The following is a 19801-nucleotide window of genomic DNA, read 5'->3' on the forward strand; positions in this document are numbered from 1 at the left end:
ATATGCCTTGGATTTTGCGATGGTAGCCTAAAGTAATTCTAGAATTTCAAGGAGTCTGGTGCAATGCACGGTATTGCCCTGTAGGGTCGACATAACTTAGATTCACTGTTGTAAATAATATAATGGTGTCAAATATAATGAAAGTAGAACCCTGCTTACCTCTACCAGCAAGGTTGGAAATGAGTTGTGGGCTGCCCGCCTCTCACAGGATTCACACTTGTGAATTCCAACTGGTCCTAAAAACGTGTCCCGTTAGTCTAAGTAATCCCCAGCTGTTCCCGAGACTCTATGCTTAGCTCCATGGTAAATACTATGCCCAAGTACATACTTTGCGTGCGTTACTGTTATGGGCCGCCTCCCGTGTTCCATTTAGTTCTACTTTGTATCCTAGTATTGCAGCGAATATAAACATGGGTGCTTAAAGTAGTGGACATCATCACAGTGTAGAGCGCAATGGCTTCACTGGTAAACACAGCGCATAATGACACGGCCAGCTATTGGCGCTCCCACTTATGTCTTACTGTGGTATAGTAAACCCTTCCCACAGTATAAATTATGGTTTTAAGATTAGACAGCTAATCCTTCATGTCTGAGGGATAGCGTGGTCTGTCTGTCGATGTCCTGACTGCCCAGTAGTGTCTGTATAGTCTAAAGGATGAAATCCTCTAGTAGGTAGATGGCGGTTACTTAATAGAGACACCCCAGGTAAAAATTACCTGAAGAAAGTGTCATGCTTACACTCTCATGGGAACTCAAGTATATGTGATAAAAGTGATCATGATGATGGAACTACATTCATTGAAAATAACACAGTATATCCTTAGGACCTGGTGTGGAGTATTCATAGAAATTGCCCTAAGTGAAACTCTTCATTCATACAATTGGGAGTGAGACTATCTAGTTGGTCTATCCAGTAGAGTTCTCTGGTTAAGTCTCTTTGCTAAATCTCTCTCCCCCCTCTGCTGGCTCTATGTACTACTTCCAATACCATAAATCTGAGTGGGGCCCTAGTGTATCTAAACTCTGTGGAGTGCCTTGCTACTGGTGAGCGCACATTTTTTGTTCTTATGTTCGTTGAATCTTTTTTTGATCTTTCTGGCTGTTTGTCCCAAAAAGAGTAATCCACAGGGACAGCTAAAACAATAGATCACAGAGTTTGTGTCACATGTGGCAAAGTCCCTTAATTGGATCTTTGCTCCTATTCTTGGGTGTCTCAAGCAGTTGCCTTTTGTGATTTTGCTACAATTGTTACAATGTAGACATGGAAACGTACCACTCTTCATGCTGCGGAATGTAGTCTGTTGGTCAGGCTTCGATCGCTCTGCTTTGACCAATTGATCTCTAAAGTTTGTGCCTCTTTTGTAGGCTATGTGTGGTTCTCTTGGGAAGAGAGTCTTCAACTGCGTATCCAACTGTATAGGTTTCCAATTCTTTTTTTATGAGCTGTTATGTGGTGACTTTGACTTGAGTACTTCAATGTGTAAAAGAAAGGGATCTCGCTTTTCTTTGATTTAAACTTAAAGGGTCTTCCCGTGCTGTCAGACTCGCGTTTGTCTGTGCTTTTTCCACTATATTGTCCGGGTATCCTGTGCGCAGGTATTTGTCAACTTCTCATTCTCCATCTTTAGTGTCTCTTCATCAGAGATAATGTGCTTCAATCTCAAAAATGTACTATATGTAAGATTGTTGTTTAGGTATCTCGGGTGTTAGCTTAAATAATGTAAAGAGTTGTTAACGTCTGTTGGTTTATGGACTTATTAGTAATAAGCTTCCAATCCTTGAGTTCCAATTAAACATCTAGAAAGTGTAGATGTTGTGTACAGATTTCCATTGTGAATTTTATTTGTTCGTATACAGAATTAAGATATGCCAGAAAATCATTCACTTCACTGCGATCACCACTCCAAATGATGAATACGTCATCAATGTAGTGTTTCCAGACTACCAATTTAGTACACCATGTTTAGTGTTTCAAAACTGTATTTTTTCTCACAGTGGTAAATGAAAAGATTTGCATATGCAGGGGCCATAGCTGACCCCATCGATGTACCTGCCGCTTCCAAATAGAATTGTTTGTTATATCTGGAAAAGTTGTAATACAAAATCACCCAGGTACCAAATCAGCAGGTGAAGTGAGCGGCTGTAGAAAGGCACCTAACTGGGGCAAAGGAGGGATCCCATTGGCCCCAAATTCTCTCATCCTCTTTCAGGGCCATTTACATTGGGCTTGAGGACATGGGAACATCACAGGATATGAGAGAGAGTCACATGGCTTTGGCCATTCTACTTCTTCCTGAGAGCAGAACCAAGTTCACTTATCTTCCTTGATTGCTCCCCGTAACAGGAACACATGTTTAACAAGTCGAAGCAACTGTTTTTATGGTACCAGTGGTTACCTCGTTAAGGGACATCATACCAAGGGCTATGCCTACCGCTCCAGTCAGCCACCACCTGTTCTTCTGTGTCATAAGCTCATCCACAGTGCCTCCAATTCCTTCCACTCGATTGCTGCCGTCTTCTCGAACATTGCTGCAGGCGCCTTTTCTGCTTCTGCCACCTCTACCTCCGCCAACATTAGTGGATGTTCCATGGGAACTCCTCTCTATTGTTAGCTATCGACAGTCATGCGGCCCACCAGCCACTGGTTAACTGAATGAGGCTGCACTTCTCGGATTGATGACAGCCTTCCACAGGTGTTTTTTGGTGTGGGGTCATGGAATTCCTGTATCTGGAAGTCCAAAGGTGAAATCGGGGGGCTTGTCAGTGGGATTCGTCTGTTTAACAAGACCGGCATCCGCGCCAAGTCTGTCATGAGAGTTGGAAGGATAGCTATAGTGCAACGTTCTCGCCTTGAGATCAGATCAATGGTATGCATTAGGGGTTCAGTACTCCAGTTGGCCGACTAAGCCCTTAAACACTCACCCTCCCTATACGCCTGAGGTCTGTAATTTGAGTACCATGAGTGCGTAATAAGTGACATTGAGTATTACAGCGCTTAAAACTGGAGGAGTCTAGGCTGAAGCGCTATATAAATCACTACTATTTGAGGAAGTTCAAATAGATCTGGGAGATCCTGCACACTGTGGCGCCTATAAACCAAGCTTGATTCCATGTCCAGGTTTTCCCCAAATGGAAGATTATGCTTAAGCTCCCAACTTCATGCTCAATGTGCTCATCCACATCTCATAAGCTCATCCACAGTCCCTCCAATTCCTTCCACTCAAATGCTGCCATCTTCTCGATCATTGCTGCAGGTGCCTTTTCTGCTTCTGCCACCTCTACCTCCACCAACACTAGTGGATGTTCCATGGGAACTGATCTCTATCGTTAGCTGTGGACACTCATGCGACCCACCAGCCACTGGTTAACTGAATGAGGATGCACTTCTCGGGTCGATGAAATCCTTCCACAGGCGTTTCTTGGTGGGGGTCATGGAATTCTTGGATCTGGAAGCCCAAAGGTGAAATCAAGGGACTTGTCAGTGGGTTTGGTCTGTTTGACAAGACCGGCATCCGCAACAAGTCTGTCATGAGAGTTGGAAGGATAACTATAGTGCAACATTCTCGCCTTGAGATCAGATCAATGGTGTGTATCAGCGATTCAGTACGCAAGTTGGCTGACTAAGCCCTTAAACCCTCACCCTCCCTATAAGCCTGAGGTCTGTAATTTGAGTACCATGAGTGTAATAAGTGACATTGAGTATTACAGAGCTTAGAACTGGAGGAATCTAGCCTGAAGCGCTATATAAATCAGTACATTTTGAGGGAGTTTAAATAGATCTGGGATATCCTGCACACTGTGGCGCCTTTAAACCAAGCTTGATTCCATGTCCAGGTTTTCCCCAAATGGAAGATTATGCTTAAGCTCCCAACTTCATGCTCAATGTGCTGTGGCCGCAGCCACTCTGGTGCAGGGTTGTAGTTTTTAATCTTACGGTTACTTCCTTGTGTAGGAAGGACAAATCTCAATATGCTATTGGCAAGGTGTACAGCGATTATGCCCTACACTTGAGACAGGGAAGCACTGATGCGTTCTGGAAGCGTGTAACCTCTTTCTCTGGGAAGACACCACTGAGCTAGTTTGGGAGCTGCTTGAGGTTGGGGTTGATTCTTTCCTCGACAGCATTTTGCTGGCCAAGCAGATGGCCTTGGATATGTATTGATAGTGGCCAGGTGAATGATTTTGTTTGGTCCTCTGCAGAGACACATTGCTCAAAACCACTAAACTGATCCCGAAGACACAGGAGAAGATGAGATGTCTTTCATAGGACAGCCTACACATTAACTGCTAAAGCCTTGTCTACTGTATCCACTAATCCGGCTTGCAAACATACATTCTCAATGCCCGACAGTCAGAGCTGGGCAGAGCTTTTTGGGTTTTCGGTCTTGTGCATAGGACAGGTGAGACATAACACCTCAAACAATGAATTCTTCCACCTCCAACAAATGTGTCACCACAGGATGCAGCCAGCTCTAGTGGGTGGCCTTGTTTCCTTCTTTAAAGCTTTTTGGAAGATCATAACTCAAGACCTTTTGGATTTTGTCTACAGTAGGCACAGGATTGACTTTCGCCTTCCTGCCCCCTTTTACCCAATAATATTAAATTACTCAAAGGAGATTAACCACCTTCTCTAGTTTAGGGTGACAGGCGGTTCTTTCATAGTGCAATCAGATTAAGTGAGGTTTTGAACAATTCTCGACATGTTGGATTTATACTTGATCCTTCACATTGAGAATTTAAAGATGGAGATTCGAGACCAGTTTATTACTCATTAAACACTAGGAATTGTGTTCAGTGGAGTTGCAGCATGTTGACATGCTGAAACCCATCTTGCCTACAGATCTCAGTTGCCTCACTTGCAGCTTAGACTATTACCAGTTCAAAGTTCACCCCCATTGGCCTCTACTCTGCTCCCTGTTTATTCAGTAAGGTGATGTGGATAGGTGTACGGGCTTTCGTTGTCAGTGGTGAATGCTCATTTATGCCCCTATCTCAATTCTGCTATTAGAGAGAGCCATCCTATTGCAATCTTTCATATTATAGGGCAATAATTTACCACCTTTCACATTAGCAACTCTCATCTGTTACCCTAGTCCATCTCTGGCTGTAAATGACGCTATGATGAGCTCTGTACATACATTTACTCGAGTGAAGTCACTGATGCGGTCGTAACATGCATTGTGTGGACTTAATGGGTTAAAAAAAGGACTCTGCCTATGATATTTGGAATTAGCTTTCCATTTGTGTTGGTCATTTTTCATATTTACATGAGTAACTAGCTAGGAATTTAACCGTTTCATTTTCAGGTAATATCTAATGTCTTTGTGTCATAGGTGACTTGCAAACCACGTCAAGCTTCCTCAACTCATTTAAAGGCTACTGTAGCTGTAGCTGAACCTTATTCCTCAAATATTGCAAATCTTCCAAGAGAGCTAATTGATGAGGTTTTAGAAGAGTTGGATCACTGTGTACCCCTTCTGGAGGTTTATCCTGTCGAAGGGCAAGATGATGATGTGTCCGGCATTGCACACACTTTGGAAGTTGTGAGGTACGTTTTTACTTTCTTGCTGGGACAAGTAGAGAAGTACTTGAATATTTGTTAATTACTCCTTAATAAATACAAGTTATGGTTAAATCAGGAAGCTATTTGTTATACGGGCAAATATTAGTGGTTTAAATTTGTTGCACTGCCTTCATGTTTCAATTCGTATACATTCTGGCTGCAATACTCTGATTTAGAATCTGAATTATTTTTGTCTCTGCCAAAGCTTCTTATTGAATGAAAGTTATTGTGGAATCATCAGTTTAAAAATCAACAAACACGAATGCATTTGGATTTGTTGTATCTTTGTAATTATTGTATACTTCTACATCGCAGCCGTTTCTGCCATACCTACGGGATGTCACTGCATGGAAAGGACCAGAGCTTTTCTTATTCGTCAGCATAAACCCCAGAATGTTTTCACGTTGATCAAAGCTCTGCCCTGCATGCCCAGATCACTGGCTGCGCCCGCCAGACCGTAAAACCGCACTTGCCGGGACTGGTTGCCACTTGGCTCGCTGTTCCATTTTTTTGCCCTGCTTTACCCTTTTTGCTTTTAAATCCTTTAATCATCTACATTCCATTCTACCATATTGTTGGAAGTTGGTCCGACTGGGACGAGACTTGAGCCTTTTGCGCCACAAAAGTTAACTTCCCCTTTCAATTTGAAGCATGGAAGGTTAGGCCTTGGTTTACCTGCCCACGCTGACTACTCCCACCGGCCTCATCCATTAGTCCTTTCTACCAATTGGATAAAGACACTCTACAAATGGCAAACTACTACTACTACTGCTTGACTGGACTGGACACCTTGCACCTTTGCAGGACATATTTTCAGACGCACATACCTATTTTTCTTAATTAATTATGCTGATTCCCCAACCACTCACTGCCATACGGTCAGTGTATGCTGGTAGTAACTGGGTTTAGTTGCACGCCTGCTGCATCAGGAGCTTCCCGGCTTCAGACACAATCACTGTCGTAAGCGCCTGACCATGTTTTTGGTCACTTGCGCGCCGTATTTGGCTTTGGGGCTTGCGCATGATTCAACATAGGCTCAGTCAGTGGAAGGACCGGTTTGGATGCTTTCCCCTGCATTCGGTGGGCGCATTTATCCAGAATCAAGGCAACAGATCGTTGCATGCTTCTGAGGTAAGTGCAATCTTTCACATGCAGTCCAGCACAGCGATTCCATCCCTGGGACCTTCGTGCAGGAGTGTAGGGGATCCTCCAAATCCTCTTGAGAAGTCTTAACTTTTATTGAATGGGAAATGAAGTACTGCGTTCTCTAGGTCATCTTCTTGCACTGGTGCGATCCACATGTGGACCTATTCACGCCATCCAACAGCAATGCACTTCTTTTTGCTTCCCGGGGTGATCTTGGATTAAACTCCTTGGACAACGCCCTGACAATTGAATGGAATTCCTTGTCTCTTTATGCTTTTCCTCTGACGGTCTTGGGAATGTGTTCTTATTGTAGAAATTCTACACTAGTCCAGATTCCCGCCACAGTGTCCAGTTCATTTTTCGAACTCTGAACTTGATGAAACCACGTACGGAGGAGCAAGGCTGTAATGTGACTTTCCAGCATAACCTCCCTTTGGACGTCATCAGTAGGGTTGCCAATTGATTGACTGCTTCAGCTTTCTACAAGTACTACTATCTGCAGCCTACCTCCAGATCCGATGCTAGCTTTGGATATGATGTCCTGTAGAAACCTCTCTACTAGTCAGTAGGGTTCCCCTCCCTTAAGCTATTCTTTTCTGTGAAATCTCCCAACCAGTATGGAGGAAAGGGGACTAACTGTAGGATATGAGAAACCTGAAGGTCTTTCACCCGCTAGTCCCCGGGGATCTGTCATTCAGGTGGCCAGGACACGGCCATCACTTTTGGATCCAGTTACAGGGGGCGAACCAGTGCAGGAGGATCACCTGGATGACGGGTCTTCAGGGAGTGGAAGTGGGACACCGGAAGGTGAGACACGGTATCCCCTTTCCTATAGCACCTTTTCGCCATCTTACCAGGTTGGATACCTAGGAACTCAGACCCCCCCCCTTCCCAACACAAACACATTCTCAAGGACAGCCCACTGTGAGCGACAGCCGACTAACACCAGAGTCATATACCTGTCATGTCCCAACACAATGGTTAGGCAAGGTCAGGCAATTACAGATTATTACACACACCTGACTTCATCACACTTCCCCACTAGGATAAAAGGCAGAGCACAAAGGCAAACTCTGAACCAGGCAAAACACACGAGGAAACAGCAGTTCCAAGATGGCAGTTTAATACAAGGAGACAGACGGTGAGACCAGAGAGGGGTCACAAGGAGGGAAGTACCCTTGACCTCTAAAGACCGTTAAATTTGTGAGCCTTGGAAAGTAAGAAACCAAAGACCAGAAACTAAGGCTGATCAAACCTGCACAGTGTCTGAGGTACCGGGGGCTCTCTTGCGTCAATAACCAAGGCAGGGAGGCACGATTGCCACCGTGGTACTGTCCTTGACTCCTACAATACAGCGGTGTCAGAAAAGACAGTACAGCCGGTGAGTAGGAGAGACTGATACCAAACCGGCTTGTGTTTTTAACCAAGGTTGCAAGCAGCCACATTGTATAAAAAGAACAGTGTGTGAGCGTTTGAGACACCACAACGCAAATATAATTGAAAACCAAAGTAGTGGTTGAACTTTGTAATTGAACTTTAGGAGGCCAAGAAAAGATTCCATACCCAGAGTGGTCCGGGGCCACGTGGTTGGTCAATCGAAAGTCTGTTAGGTATCCAACTTATGCTGAGTGTGACAAAAAGGAATATTGAGATTGAAGTGGTCATGCAACGGGTCAAGCTAAACCCTGTGCACATTCGAAAGGCTTTGATAGTTTAATGTACATCACAATTGGTCCAAGCCTGCTGAGGGAGACTAATTGAGTGAAAGAAAGGGATTTGTGCCCGGCTGAGGGGTATCTGGGGTGAACCGTGAGTCACGCGAGAAAGAATTCTCTGAACATTGTTTTGAAAGGGATCTGAGCCCGGAAGAGGGGGATCCAGGGTGAACACCCAAATTGTGTTAAAAGGAAAATAACGTTTGCGTGTTTTTTTACACCAGTCCCTCGGAGTCAAGAGACTTGCAAGAAGTAAAGAGACTTGTACCCAGAAAGTCTTTGAACTGTGAACCGGAACTGTATCCTCGTGCCGCAGAAGCCAGAGTGTGTGCTTTGCTCGATTTAACCGCCTTGCCCCGTGATGAAAACATGGGTAAGGGAGGCCAACGGCCCCGAACATCCTGACTTATCATTTTGTGAACACCTCTTTCTTTTTCAGGAACATCACCCCACACTGTTTGTAACTTAGTGGTAAGGATTGGCAATAGGTTTTTTAGTATAGGCCCATTTTGTTTTGACAAGCCTCCACTAGAACTGCATTATTATTTGATAGTCGTAGCTTGCTCCCATCTGTTGAGTTAGGTTTTGAAAGGGGTTTATCACACCCTTGTCAAAGTTCAATAAAAACCCTTGAACTGTGGTCACTTGAGACTGTCTTACTGTTGATACCCTGCCTTCCTTACAAGGAGTAAAAAAACAGTTGCTCACCAAAGTGACTACTGTACTACTAATCCATAGTCCCATTTTCTCCATATGACCCACCCTCCGATCCCCGTAAATCGGTTAGTTGTAGAAGACAAGCACGCAAATATGATGGGCGAGGTCGGTGGGAGGAGTTGGCATGGGCGAGCACGCCCTTGCATGCCTCAAATTTGTTTGTTTTTTTGTTGATTTATTTCTAAAGAGCTCCTCACTCTAAGGTATCTGGGCGCGTTACAAGATTATGCACTTTCTTAGTTACAATACAAAGGATTACAAGTTCTAATACAATACAGTTGTTAGGCAGAAACCTGTGCAGTTCCCTTGGGGAACACTGCAAAAGATTTAAGACTACAGGTAGAGCAGTAAACCCCTTTGGTAGCAGTCTGTACCACCCAGATTTACCTGGTAGCTGTGGCTGAGCAGTCAGACTTCTCTCAAGAAGAGTTAGGCAGTATGTAAAGTATACACAATATGTACCAAAACACAATAGCACAAGCAAACACTGACCAGAGCTTGGTTTCAAAAGTATATAGTTATTTATTTAAAATACACATAAGTTAAAAACACTCTAGCAAAGATATAGTAAAAGCACTTCAACACAGTTATAATGAAAGTAGATTCAATCCTTTCTCCTATCTAGACAACTCTAGGTAAACACCACTTAATTAAAACAGAGGTGAGTGCTTAACGTTAGATGACACTCTAGTAGTTTCCAAGAAAGGGAGAGAAAAAGCAGAAATAGGTTAGACACACCACTCTAAGGTCCAGAACACTTGCAATAGGCTTAAAGAAGAATAAAGTCACAGGTGAGCAAAAGTCACTAGGCAGGGCCCACTCTTAGAGTAGCCGGAGCGAAAATGTGCCCAAGATCACACTGTTAGTTAGAGATTCAAAGTCTTGCAAAGAGTCAAAAAGAGTTTAGAGTGGCTCAGAAAGTTTAGCCAAAGTGTCCCAGGCACTCCCAGGTTCGAAAGCCGGGGACTAAATCTACCCCGTACAGTCGGTAGCAAGGGAAGCCAGGCGGAACACAGTACCTTAAGCGGAAAGGATCCTCCAGCGGGGGCAGTTGTTCCAGGCAGCGACAGCAAGGCTCGACGTCGGTCAGGGGAGAAGAATATCTCGCTGAAGAGCAGAAGAGAAAGGTCGTAGCACTGCCCGGGAAGAAACCAGCCGCGGAGTCCTCCGGTTAAAGGGTTGGTACCGACTTTCGCGGTATGGGGGTAAAGTGTGGTATTCCGGATGCCGGGGTGCTTGGCACAGGCAAGGCGGCCACGAGATACCTCAAAAGGACGGAAAGAAGGCGAAAACTGGTTGTCCCCACCAGTCAAGGGAAGGAGCCACTCCGTTAAGAGTTCTCCTCGGTCGTCGGGAAAAAGTGGTGAGACGGTTCAGCAGGGCTCCACCGGGTGGTGTCGTCGAAGCAGGTCGGCTCAGCTCTTCCCTCGTCGGATTCTTGGTCCTGTGGCGACTTCTGAAGTCCCAGTCCCCAAAGCCCTGCTTTTATGCAGCAAACCCCCATTCACCCAGCCTAGCTGTCACTCAAACATGCTAAGTGGTGAGCCGGGCGGCTCACCACTTGGGCCAATCAGGACGGAGTGCGACTTGAGTTACCAAGGTAACTCAGTCCAGGGTGCCTAAATCCCCCTCCACCCCTCCTAAGTACCCCAGACAGAGTGGCACCACTTTGGAGGGCTTCTGTGGAGAAGCCCGCCAAAAGTGGAACAAAGGGCTCCACTTTGGGTCAGAGTTACAGAGGCGAACACCAACGCCATTTTAGAATCAAGTTTTGGCAAAAAGTCCCAACCGGAGTTATAAAAATAAATATATAAACCGGCGGTATGTTTAAGGCTACCGTAAATAAATAATTAAATGTGTTAGCCCAAAACAATGGGAAATCCCATAGGGAAATATTCGCGGTCGAATATAAAAAGTAGTTTCCACTGCCACCAGCCAAAACTCGATCAGGGGGGACGGAGACGTGCCCCCTCGACTAACAGACCCTGGGGCAATCGAATTGCCCCAGCCAGTACGTCCACAATATGATGGTTTGTACTGGTTCTGTTCAGGATTCAAGACTAGCAAAGTCTTTGGTGACTTTACATGCCCTGGGAGACAGTAGTCAGTCCCAGGGTATGGAGTCTATGTTGGGGAGTCCCTAGGACACCCCTGGGTCACGGCACAGAGGGTGCTGTGTGACCCACATCACAAAAATACATGAGGCCCTATGGAGTAAAAGACCCCATAGCCCATTCAACACAAGGTTTAACCAAGAAAACACACTTCAACATGTCCAAGAGTGAGGGTAAAAGAGTCTCACTCTTGGCAGGAGAAAAAAATTAAACCCCAGAAATCCAGCAAAGCTGCTGGGGGACTCACTAGGTAGGGAAATTCAGCCTAAACAGAGAATTCTCCCTAACACTCGCCCCCCCCAGACTAAGGGACAGGAGGATTTAATCCACTCCTGGATGAACCTCATACCTCTAGTCGATGATATACATCCTAGAGAGTCCATCAGCATTTTGATGGTGACACCTTGACCTATGTTCAATGGAGAACTCAAAGGTTTTCTTTTGCAAGCTAACGGACCTACAGACCCTTTGAGGAACATCAGTCTTTTTGTTATAGGGGATCTGGTTGACCAGTCCCTCAGAAGTTGGTACAACTTCTGAACCTATGTTAGGCTTTTTCAAGGGGTCCTTATAAAGGATTCCCTTAGATCTAGAGGGGCCTCCAAGGTTCCTCACCACCTCTCTTGTGGGAGCAGGTTGGGTCTTAGGCCTCTTGGTTGGAGGGGTTGGGGTTAGGCAATGTACCTGCTTCCCCTTCCTCTTAGATCTACCCTTACCTATTTTAGGAGTTTCCCCCCTAATATTAGGATTTGAGTTGGGGTCTTCAGTAGAAGGTCCAACAGTCTGAAGGTTTTTGGCCTTAGACTTTTCTTTTCTGGTTTTCCACCAGCACTGAGAATTACCAGTTCTCTCAGGTCCAGATAGGGGCCTAGTTGGTCTATCCACCTCTTCCTCAGAAGCAGGGGGAGTCAGAGACTCTGAGACTAGGGGAACAATGATGGAGCTTGGTTGGGGCGCCCATGTTCCTAGCATACTATCCTGAAATGTGCCTGGGTTAGAGGTCAACTTACTAACACCAGGGCTTGTAGTGGGGTTCTCAGTAGAGGGTCCCACAGGCTTAGAAGGGTCCTTCAAGGTAGCCTGTCTAGCCAATTTGGTTAAGTTCTGCTTCTCCATACTGGGAGGCCTGGGGGTATGTGACACTACTCCTAGAGTTCTTAGGTCATTCCCTAACAGGACCTTCCCAGGTACCTCAGTCTGAACACTGACAGGGATCCTCACTGTCATGTTGTTACACTGAATGAGGGCTGGTAGGATAGGAACCATTTGGACAGGGCCTCCAGACATCTTAGTGGGACCTTTGGGTGCTTTGGCCACATCCTCAGGTTGAAAGAAGCTTTCATCCACTACTGTTCTGCTGGCCCCAGTGTCTCTCCTGGCAGGAGTATCCTGGCCATTGACAAGAACACTGTCCACATAATACACCTTAGAGTTAACAGGTAGGGAGTTATACACAACCCTATTCTGGGGACTAACCAGACCCATAGGCTCTAAGTTTACAGTTGCTTGAAGACCCAAGGGTTCTTCAGCAAAGAGTTCAAAGTGGGCACTAGCCATCTGTACTTCATCCTCAGGAGTGAAGGCTAAGGAGACTGTGCTGATCCCTGCAGGTTTACCCTTGCACTTGGGATCTCCTTTGATATGGTCAGTACCCTGACAGACATAGCATTGTCCAAATGCTCTCTGGAAGGGTGGCTTGTTCTGGCCTCCTTCTGGCTTGTGGCCAGAAGGTACAGTGGCCTGACTAGGTTTCCCATGTGGCTTACCCTGGTTATTTTGTGGTTTGGGGCCCTCTTTGGGATAGGAATTATTAGAATTCTCTTTGGAGTCTTTTTTAGGCTGTTTCTCCCCATCCTTCTTCTGAGTTACCCCAGAATCCTTGTGAGTGGCCCTGTTGGCAACCCACAAGTCAGCAGCCTTAGCTAGTTTCCGGGAATCTAATTCCTTGGAATCAGCCAAGTGTTGTCTGAGCTCAGGAGAGCAGGCATCATAAATAGTCTCCAACATAAACAAATTCTTCATACCTTCATAAGTGTTCACCTTGTAACCCTTAATCCATCCCTCTAAGTTTTTCAAACATTCACTCACCCAGGTAGCCCAAGGGGTACCATCATGCTTTTTGAGGCTCCTAAACCTCTTAAGATACTGGGAAGGGGTCTTCCCAAACCTAGCTATCAAAGCTAGTTTCACACATTCATAGTCCTTCCTATCCTCCTCCCCCATCTCCATTACCACATCAGTTGCAACAGGGGGAAGCCTAGAGAACAACCAGGTGAGTAAGTCATTTCCTGTGATGTTCTGGAGCCCATGATTATATTCAAACAGAGACAACCAATCCAACACATCCAACTTAGGCTCATACATACCAACCAATTCTTTAGGCATCCGGGGTCTTTTAGGACTGGAACTTCTAGAGGAGCCAGAGAGAGAAACATTCTCAACAGATAATTTCTTCATTTCTAAGTCATACTTGAGCTCCATTTCCCTTAGCCTTAGTTCTTTGTCAGTTTGAGCATTAAGTTTCTTATACTCCAATTCTAGCTTCATTTTCTCTAGTTCAAAGTACTGAGGACTAAATGTGGGACCTGGTAAAGGTCCAGTAGGCACAGCAGGTAGAGCAGGCAGAGGCCTAGGGGGGACAGTTACAACAGCCTCACCCTCCTCTTCTGACTCTTCCTCAGAAACATCAACATTTTGCTCCATGTTAACTTCAATACTGTCATCTACAGTTGCTGGAGTGGTAGGCTCCTCTGAACCATCACCCAGACTTTGGTTAGCTAACAATCTTTCAATCAGCTCCATTTTCTTGCCCTTAGTCAGGAGATCCTTATGTTTACAGAGCACTCTTAAACAATCAGCAGTTTTGGCTGCAAGGGACTCTTGACTATAGCTTTCTATAACTGACATGTTAGAGGTTTTACTTTTTCAGTGCTAAGCTTTGTGGTTAGTTGCACTAAGGTATCTAAAGCACAATAAAATGTATACTCAATACAAATCCCACCGCTGTACACCAGTGTTAGGCAGAAACCTGTGCAGTTCCCTTGGGGAACACTGCAAAAGATTTAAGACTACAGGTAGAGCAGTAAACCCCTTTGGTAGCAGTCTGTACCACCCAGATTTACCTGGTAGCTGTGGCTGAGCAGTCAGACTTCTCTCAAGAAGAGTTAGGCAGTATGTAAAGTATACACAATATGTACCAAAACACAATAGCACAAGCAAACACTGACCAGAGCTTGGTTTCAAAAGTATATAGTTATTTATTTAAAATACACATAAGTTAAAAACACTCTAGCAAAGATATAGTAAAAGCACTTCAACACAGTTATAATGAAAGTAGATTCAATCCTTTCTCCTATCTAGACAACTCTAGGTAAACACCACTTAATTAAAACAGAGGTGAGTGCTTAACGTTAGATGACACTCTAGTAGTTTCCAAGAAAGGGAGAGAAAAAGCAGAAATAGGTTAGACACACCACTCTAAGGTCCAGAACACTTGCAATAGGCTTAAAGAAGAATAAAGTCACAGGTGAGCAAAAGTCACTAGGCAGGGCCCACTCTTAGAGTAGCCGGAGCGAAAATGTGCCCAAGATCACACTGTTAGTTAGAGATTCAAAGTCTTGCAAAGAGTCAAAAAGAGTTTAGAGTGGCTCAGAAAGTTTAGCCAAAGTGTCCCAGGCACTCCCAGGTTCGAAAGCCGGGGACTAAATCTACCCCGTACAGTCGGTAGCAAGGGAAGCCAGGCGGAACACAGTACCTTAAGCGGAAAGGATCCTCCAGCGGGGGCAGTTGTTCCAGGCAGCGACAGCAAGGCTCGACGTCGGTCAGGGGAGAAGAATATCTCGCTGAAGAGCAGAAGAGAAAGGTCGTAGCACTGCCCGGGAAGAAACCAGCCGCGGAGTCCTCCGGTTAAAGGGTTGGTACCGACTTTCGCGGTATGGGGGTAAAGTGTGGTATTCCGGATGCCGGGGTGCTTGGCACAGGCAAGGCGGCCACGAGATACCTCAAAAGGACGGAAAGAAGGCGAAAACTGGTTGTCCCCACCAGTCAAGGGAAGGAGCCACTCCGTTAAGAGTTCTCCTCGGTCGTCGGGAAAAAGTGGTGAGACGGTTCAGCAGGGCTCCACCGGGTGGTGTCGTCGAAGCAGGTCGGCTCAGCTCTTCCCTCGTCGGATTCTTGGTCCTGTGGCGACTTCTGAAGTCCCAGTCCCCAAAGCCCTGCTTTTATGCAGCAAACCCCCATTCACCCAGCCTAGCTGTCACTCAAACATGCTAAGTGGTGAGCCGGGCGGCTCACCACTTGGGCCAATCAGGACGGAGTGCGACTTGAGTTACCAAGGTAACTCAGTCCAGGGTGCCTAAATCCCCCTCCACCCCTCCTAAGTACCCCAGACAGAGTGGCACCACTTTGGAGGGCTTCTGTGGAGAAGCCCGCCAAAAGTGGAACAAAGGGCTCCACTTTGGGTCAGAGTTACAGAGGCGAACACCAACGCCATTTTAGAATCAAGTTTTGGCAAAAAGTCCCAACCGGAGTTATAAAAATAAATATATAAACCGGCGGTATGTTTAAGGCTACCGTAAATAAATAATTAAATGTGTTAGCCCAAAACAATGGGAAATCCCATAGGGAAATATTCGCGGTCGAATATAAAAAGTAGTTTCCACTGCCACCAGCCAAAACTCGATCAGGGGGGACGGAGACGTGCCCCCTCGACTAACAGACCCTGGGGCAATCGAATTGCCCCAGCCAGTACGTCCACAATATGATGGTTTGTACTGGTTCTGTTCAGGATTCAAGACTAGCAAAGTCTTTGGTGACTTTACATGCCCTGGGAGACAGTAGTCAGTCCCAGGGTATGGAGTCTATGTTGGGGAGTCCCTAGGACACCCCTGGGTCACGGCACAGAGGGTGCTGTGTGACCCACATCACAAAAATACATGAGGCCCTATGGAGTAAAAGACCCCATAGCCCATTCAACACAAGGTTTAACCAAGAAAACACACTTCAACATGTCCAAGAGTGAGGGTAAAAGAGTCTCACTCTTGGCAGGAGAAAAAAATTAAACCCCAGAAATCCAGCAAAGCTGCTGGGGGACTCACTAGGTAGGGAAATTCAGCCTAAACAGAGAATTCTCCCTAACAACAGTACATAGTACCGAAGCCGCCGAGGGAAGGCCAACAGGAAAGGCTGTCTCCCCTCTCTGCAGCTCTGCTGCGAGGGGAGCCACAGATGGATACTACTTCACTTCCTGGTACTCCAGCCTCGGTCCGGGAGGAACAGCTGATTCCAGAATGCTCCTTTGTCCCTACACTGTGCCACGAGGATCGTGGTGCATTTAAGATGGCCGCCGTGGTTGTTATGGAGACCAGAACCCAAACAGATCACCCGAGACCCGATTGGGCCCCACACCTCGCACCGACCTCCCCTCCTGCCTTAAATGGACGGGAGGCGCGCCGCGAGGCGAAGCCGCTGAGGGAAGGCCAACATGAAAGGCCGTCTCTGCTCTGCAGCGCCGCTGCGAGGGGAGCCACAGATGGATACTACTTCACTTCCTGGTACTGCAGCCTCGGTCCGGGAGGAACAGCTGATTCCAGAATGCCTCTTTGTCCCTACACGGTGCCTTGAGGATCGTGGTGCATTTAAGATGGCCGCTGTGGTTGTTATGGCGTCCGGAATCCAAACAGCTGCCCCGAGACCCCATGGGGCCCCACACCTCGCGCCAACCTCCCCATCTGCCTTAAATGGAGGGGAGGGGCGCCGCAAGGTGAAGCTGCTGAGGGAAGGCCAACAGGAACGGCTGTCTCCCCTCTCTGCAGATCTCTACTGATTGGAGCTGCTGCACGCTCCAGAGCGACTGAAGCAAAAAGGTAAGGGTCAAATTGCCCCCGCCGGCCCTTCATCATCCACTAGCTACGATAGCACACGAAGGAACCAGCGCCTTCGTCTGCGCACCATGAACGAGCGCACCCGCACCTCCCTGCCCAGTATTATAAGTCGGAACGCCCGTCTCGGTACTAGGTGTTCCCTGAGCCGCCTCGCAAACGGCCACCCTAGCCTGCCTGGAAGCCGGCCCTGCTTCCCGTTATTTACTCTCTCTTCAATCATCTCTGCGGCAGACACAAGGGACCACTCCCCTCAGGACAGCTTCTTCACTGTAGAAGCACTGCCTCCATAGAGCCCATAACTAACAGAACAACGGAGCGCCCCTGCCACTCTCCCACGAGCCTCCAGTCTGTATGGCAACGTCGCAACTTGAGGCTCTACTGTGTGTAGTTATGGACTTTCGACCATCCGCAAACACTTCAAAGGCACTACCTTGCTCTGTTACGTGGTCCCTCGACCTGCAACCGGCCATTGTGCACAAGTCCACAGCCACACAAATAGCCAACAGCTCTGCAACTCCCACCGGTGCGTTGGCTTATGCATCAACAACCGCACATCCTGTAAGTTTTGTCTCTACCAAAGTTTTTACACTGCCTGATGTTGCTGATGTTGCACTGCCTGTTGCCCCCCCACTAATGTTGGTCAATGATGACGCCCCCCCATTATTGTTGGTCAATGATGCTGCTGATGTTGCACTGCTTGTTGCCTCCCCCTGCCCCCACTAATGTTGGTCAATGATGACGCTGATGCTGCACTGCCTGTTGCCCCCCCCCATTATTGTTGGTCTATGATGCTGCTGATGTTGCACTGCCTGTTCCCCCCCCCCCCATTAATGTTGGTCAATGATGCTGCTGATGTTGCACTGCCTGTTGCCCCCCCCCACTAATGTTGGTCAATGATGACGCTGATGTTGCACTGCCTGTTCCCCCCCCCATTAATGTTGGTCAATGATGCTGCTGCTGTTACACTGTCTGTTGCCCCACCTGCTATGACCATTGACACTGGGACCACACACTCGCCCTCATCGTCCACCCCATCTAGCCCTTCCTCTACCCAACTTAAATGTGCCCTGGTCAACTCCCGTTCGATCCCAGCTCACACACTTGATGTGCATGACCTTATCATTAAGGATAAACTTGACCTTCTCTTTCTATGTGAGACCTGGCTACAAGACACCTCTGGCCCTGCCCTCTCCCTTGCTGTTCCTACTGGTTATACCATCTTTAGACAGGATCGGGTGGGCCTAAAGGGGGGGGGGGTGACCATCATTGCTAAGGACACACTTGACATTAGAAGAATTCAAGGTGAACTAGGACACAACACAGAATACCTCCTCATCAAACTTTATGATCTCGCCCAATTCCACCATTGCCTTCCATCTTGTGTACTGCCCGCCCAGCCCATCCACTGTCTTCCAAGAGGCCCTCATCAACACACTATCAGACAACCTGAAAAAAACAACCAAAGTAGTATTATTTGGTGACCTCAATCTTGGGCTAAATGACACCAATGATGCTAACGCCTCCGCCCTTCAAAAAGCACTAGCCACACTAGGGTTTATCCAAGCCATTACAAGCCAACACATATCAAAGGACGTACCCTTGACTAGGTTGCACAACATAATTGCCCCATTCTCATCCCTGACATCGCCCCTGTCTCTTGGTCCGACCACTTCTGTGTTAACTTTCACATCGACACATCCACGGGACCTTCTAAGCCTGCCATCATTCTCCCTGCAGCACTCTCTGGGAGCTCAAAGAAGTTGACTAAAGATAATCTCCTACCCCACCTACTTTACCAGCTCTCCAGCCCACGTTCCCCAATGATCCTGTCCTCCTAGCCAGTACTTTTAACCAGATAGTAAATCTTGCAGTAGACACCATCGCTCCCCTCACCTTAAAAAAAGCTAAGAAACCCAAGCACTCCAATGCCTGGTTCTCACAAGAACTCATGGACCTTCGCAACAAAAAGAGGGTGTCGCTTGCCACCTGGAAGAAAAACCCTAATGAAGCTTCCAAAGCAGCCTTTAAGGCCATTGCTAGAGAATATAAAATAGCCATCACACAGCCTAAAGCGGCATCATTGAACACTAGGATTAACAACGCCAACTCTGGGACAAAGGAAATCTTCGCTATATTTAGGGAGCTGGAGTCTCCTTCAGCCACTCCATCCACCCTCAAAAATGACGAGGCCTGTTGCAACCAAATTCAAGCTGCCATGTTTGAGAAACATGGCACCTTGCATACCAAAATCCTAGCTCACCAAAAAGTTCTATCCTCTCTACTAGCCTCCTGTCCTATGGCACCCTCAGCGCTGACACCACTTCCAGCCAGAGGCCTAAGTTTGAGTTCTCTGACATGAGCAAATCTGAAGTCATCACCCTCATAAAGTCTATCAAGCCGTCCAACTGTAAAGGTGACACTTGCCCGGCACACATCATCAAGGACTGTGCCCCAGCCCTCGCCCCCTTCCTCGCTGCCTTCATCAATTCTTCCTTCCAGTCGTCCCATGTACCGACTTCCCTCAAGGAAGCCTGGGTTCGACCGCTCCAAAAAAAAAAAAAAAGTCCCTTGACCATTGGTCCCAGGGAACTATAGACACATCACCACTGTCCCCTTCTTGCTAAAGATTTTGGACAAAGCAGCCTACCTGCAAGTTCAGAAATT

The 19801-nt window shown here is 46.8% G+C and overlaps 1 protein-coding gene across 1 annotated transcript in view; it reads left to right on the forward strand.

Annotated features, from left to right (window-relative positions):
- SHCBP1L (SHC binding and spindle associated 1 like) overlaps nt 1-19801 on the forward strand; it is a 1561452-nt gene that overhangs the window by 374905 nt on the left and 1166746 nt on the right. Inside the window, exon 3 of the mRNA XM_069635012.1 lies at nt 5334-5548. Within this exon, the coding sequence (XP_069491113.1) occupies nt 5334-5548 (215 nt within the window). The remainder of the gene's footprint in view (nt 1-5333; nt 5549-19801) is intronic.

This window comes from Ambystoma mexicanum, chromosome 1q (genome assembly GCF_040938575.1).
Source record: "Ambystoma mexicanum isolate Mex_15411 chromosome 1q, UKY_AmexF1_1, whole genome shotgun sequence".
In the NCBI taxonomy this organism is placed as follows: domain Eukaryota; kingdom Metazoa; phylum Chordata; class Amphibia; order Caudata; family Ambystomatidae; genus Ambystoma; species Ambystoma mexicanum.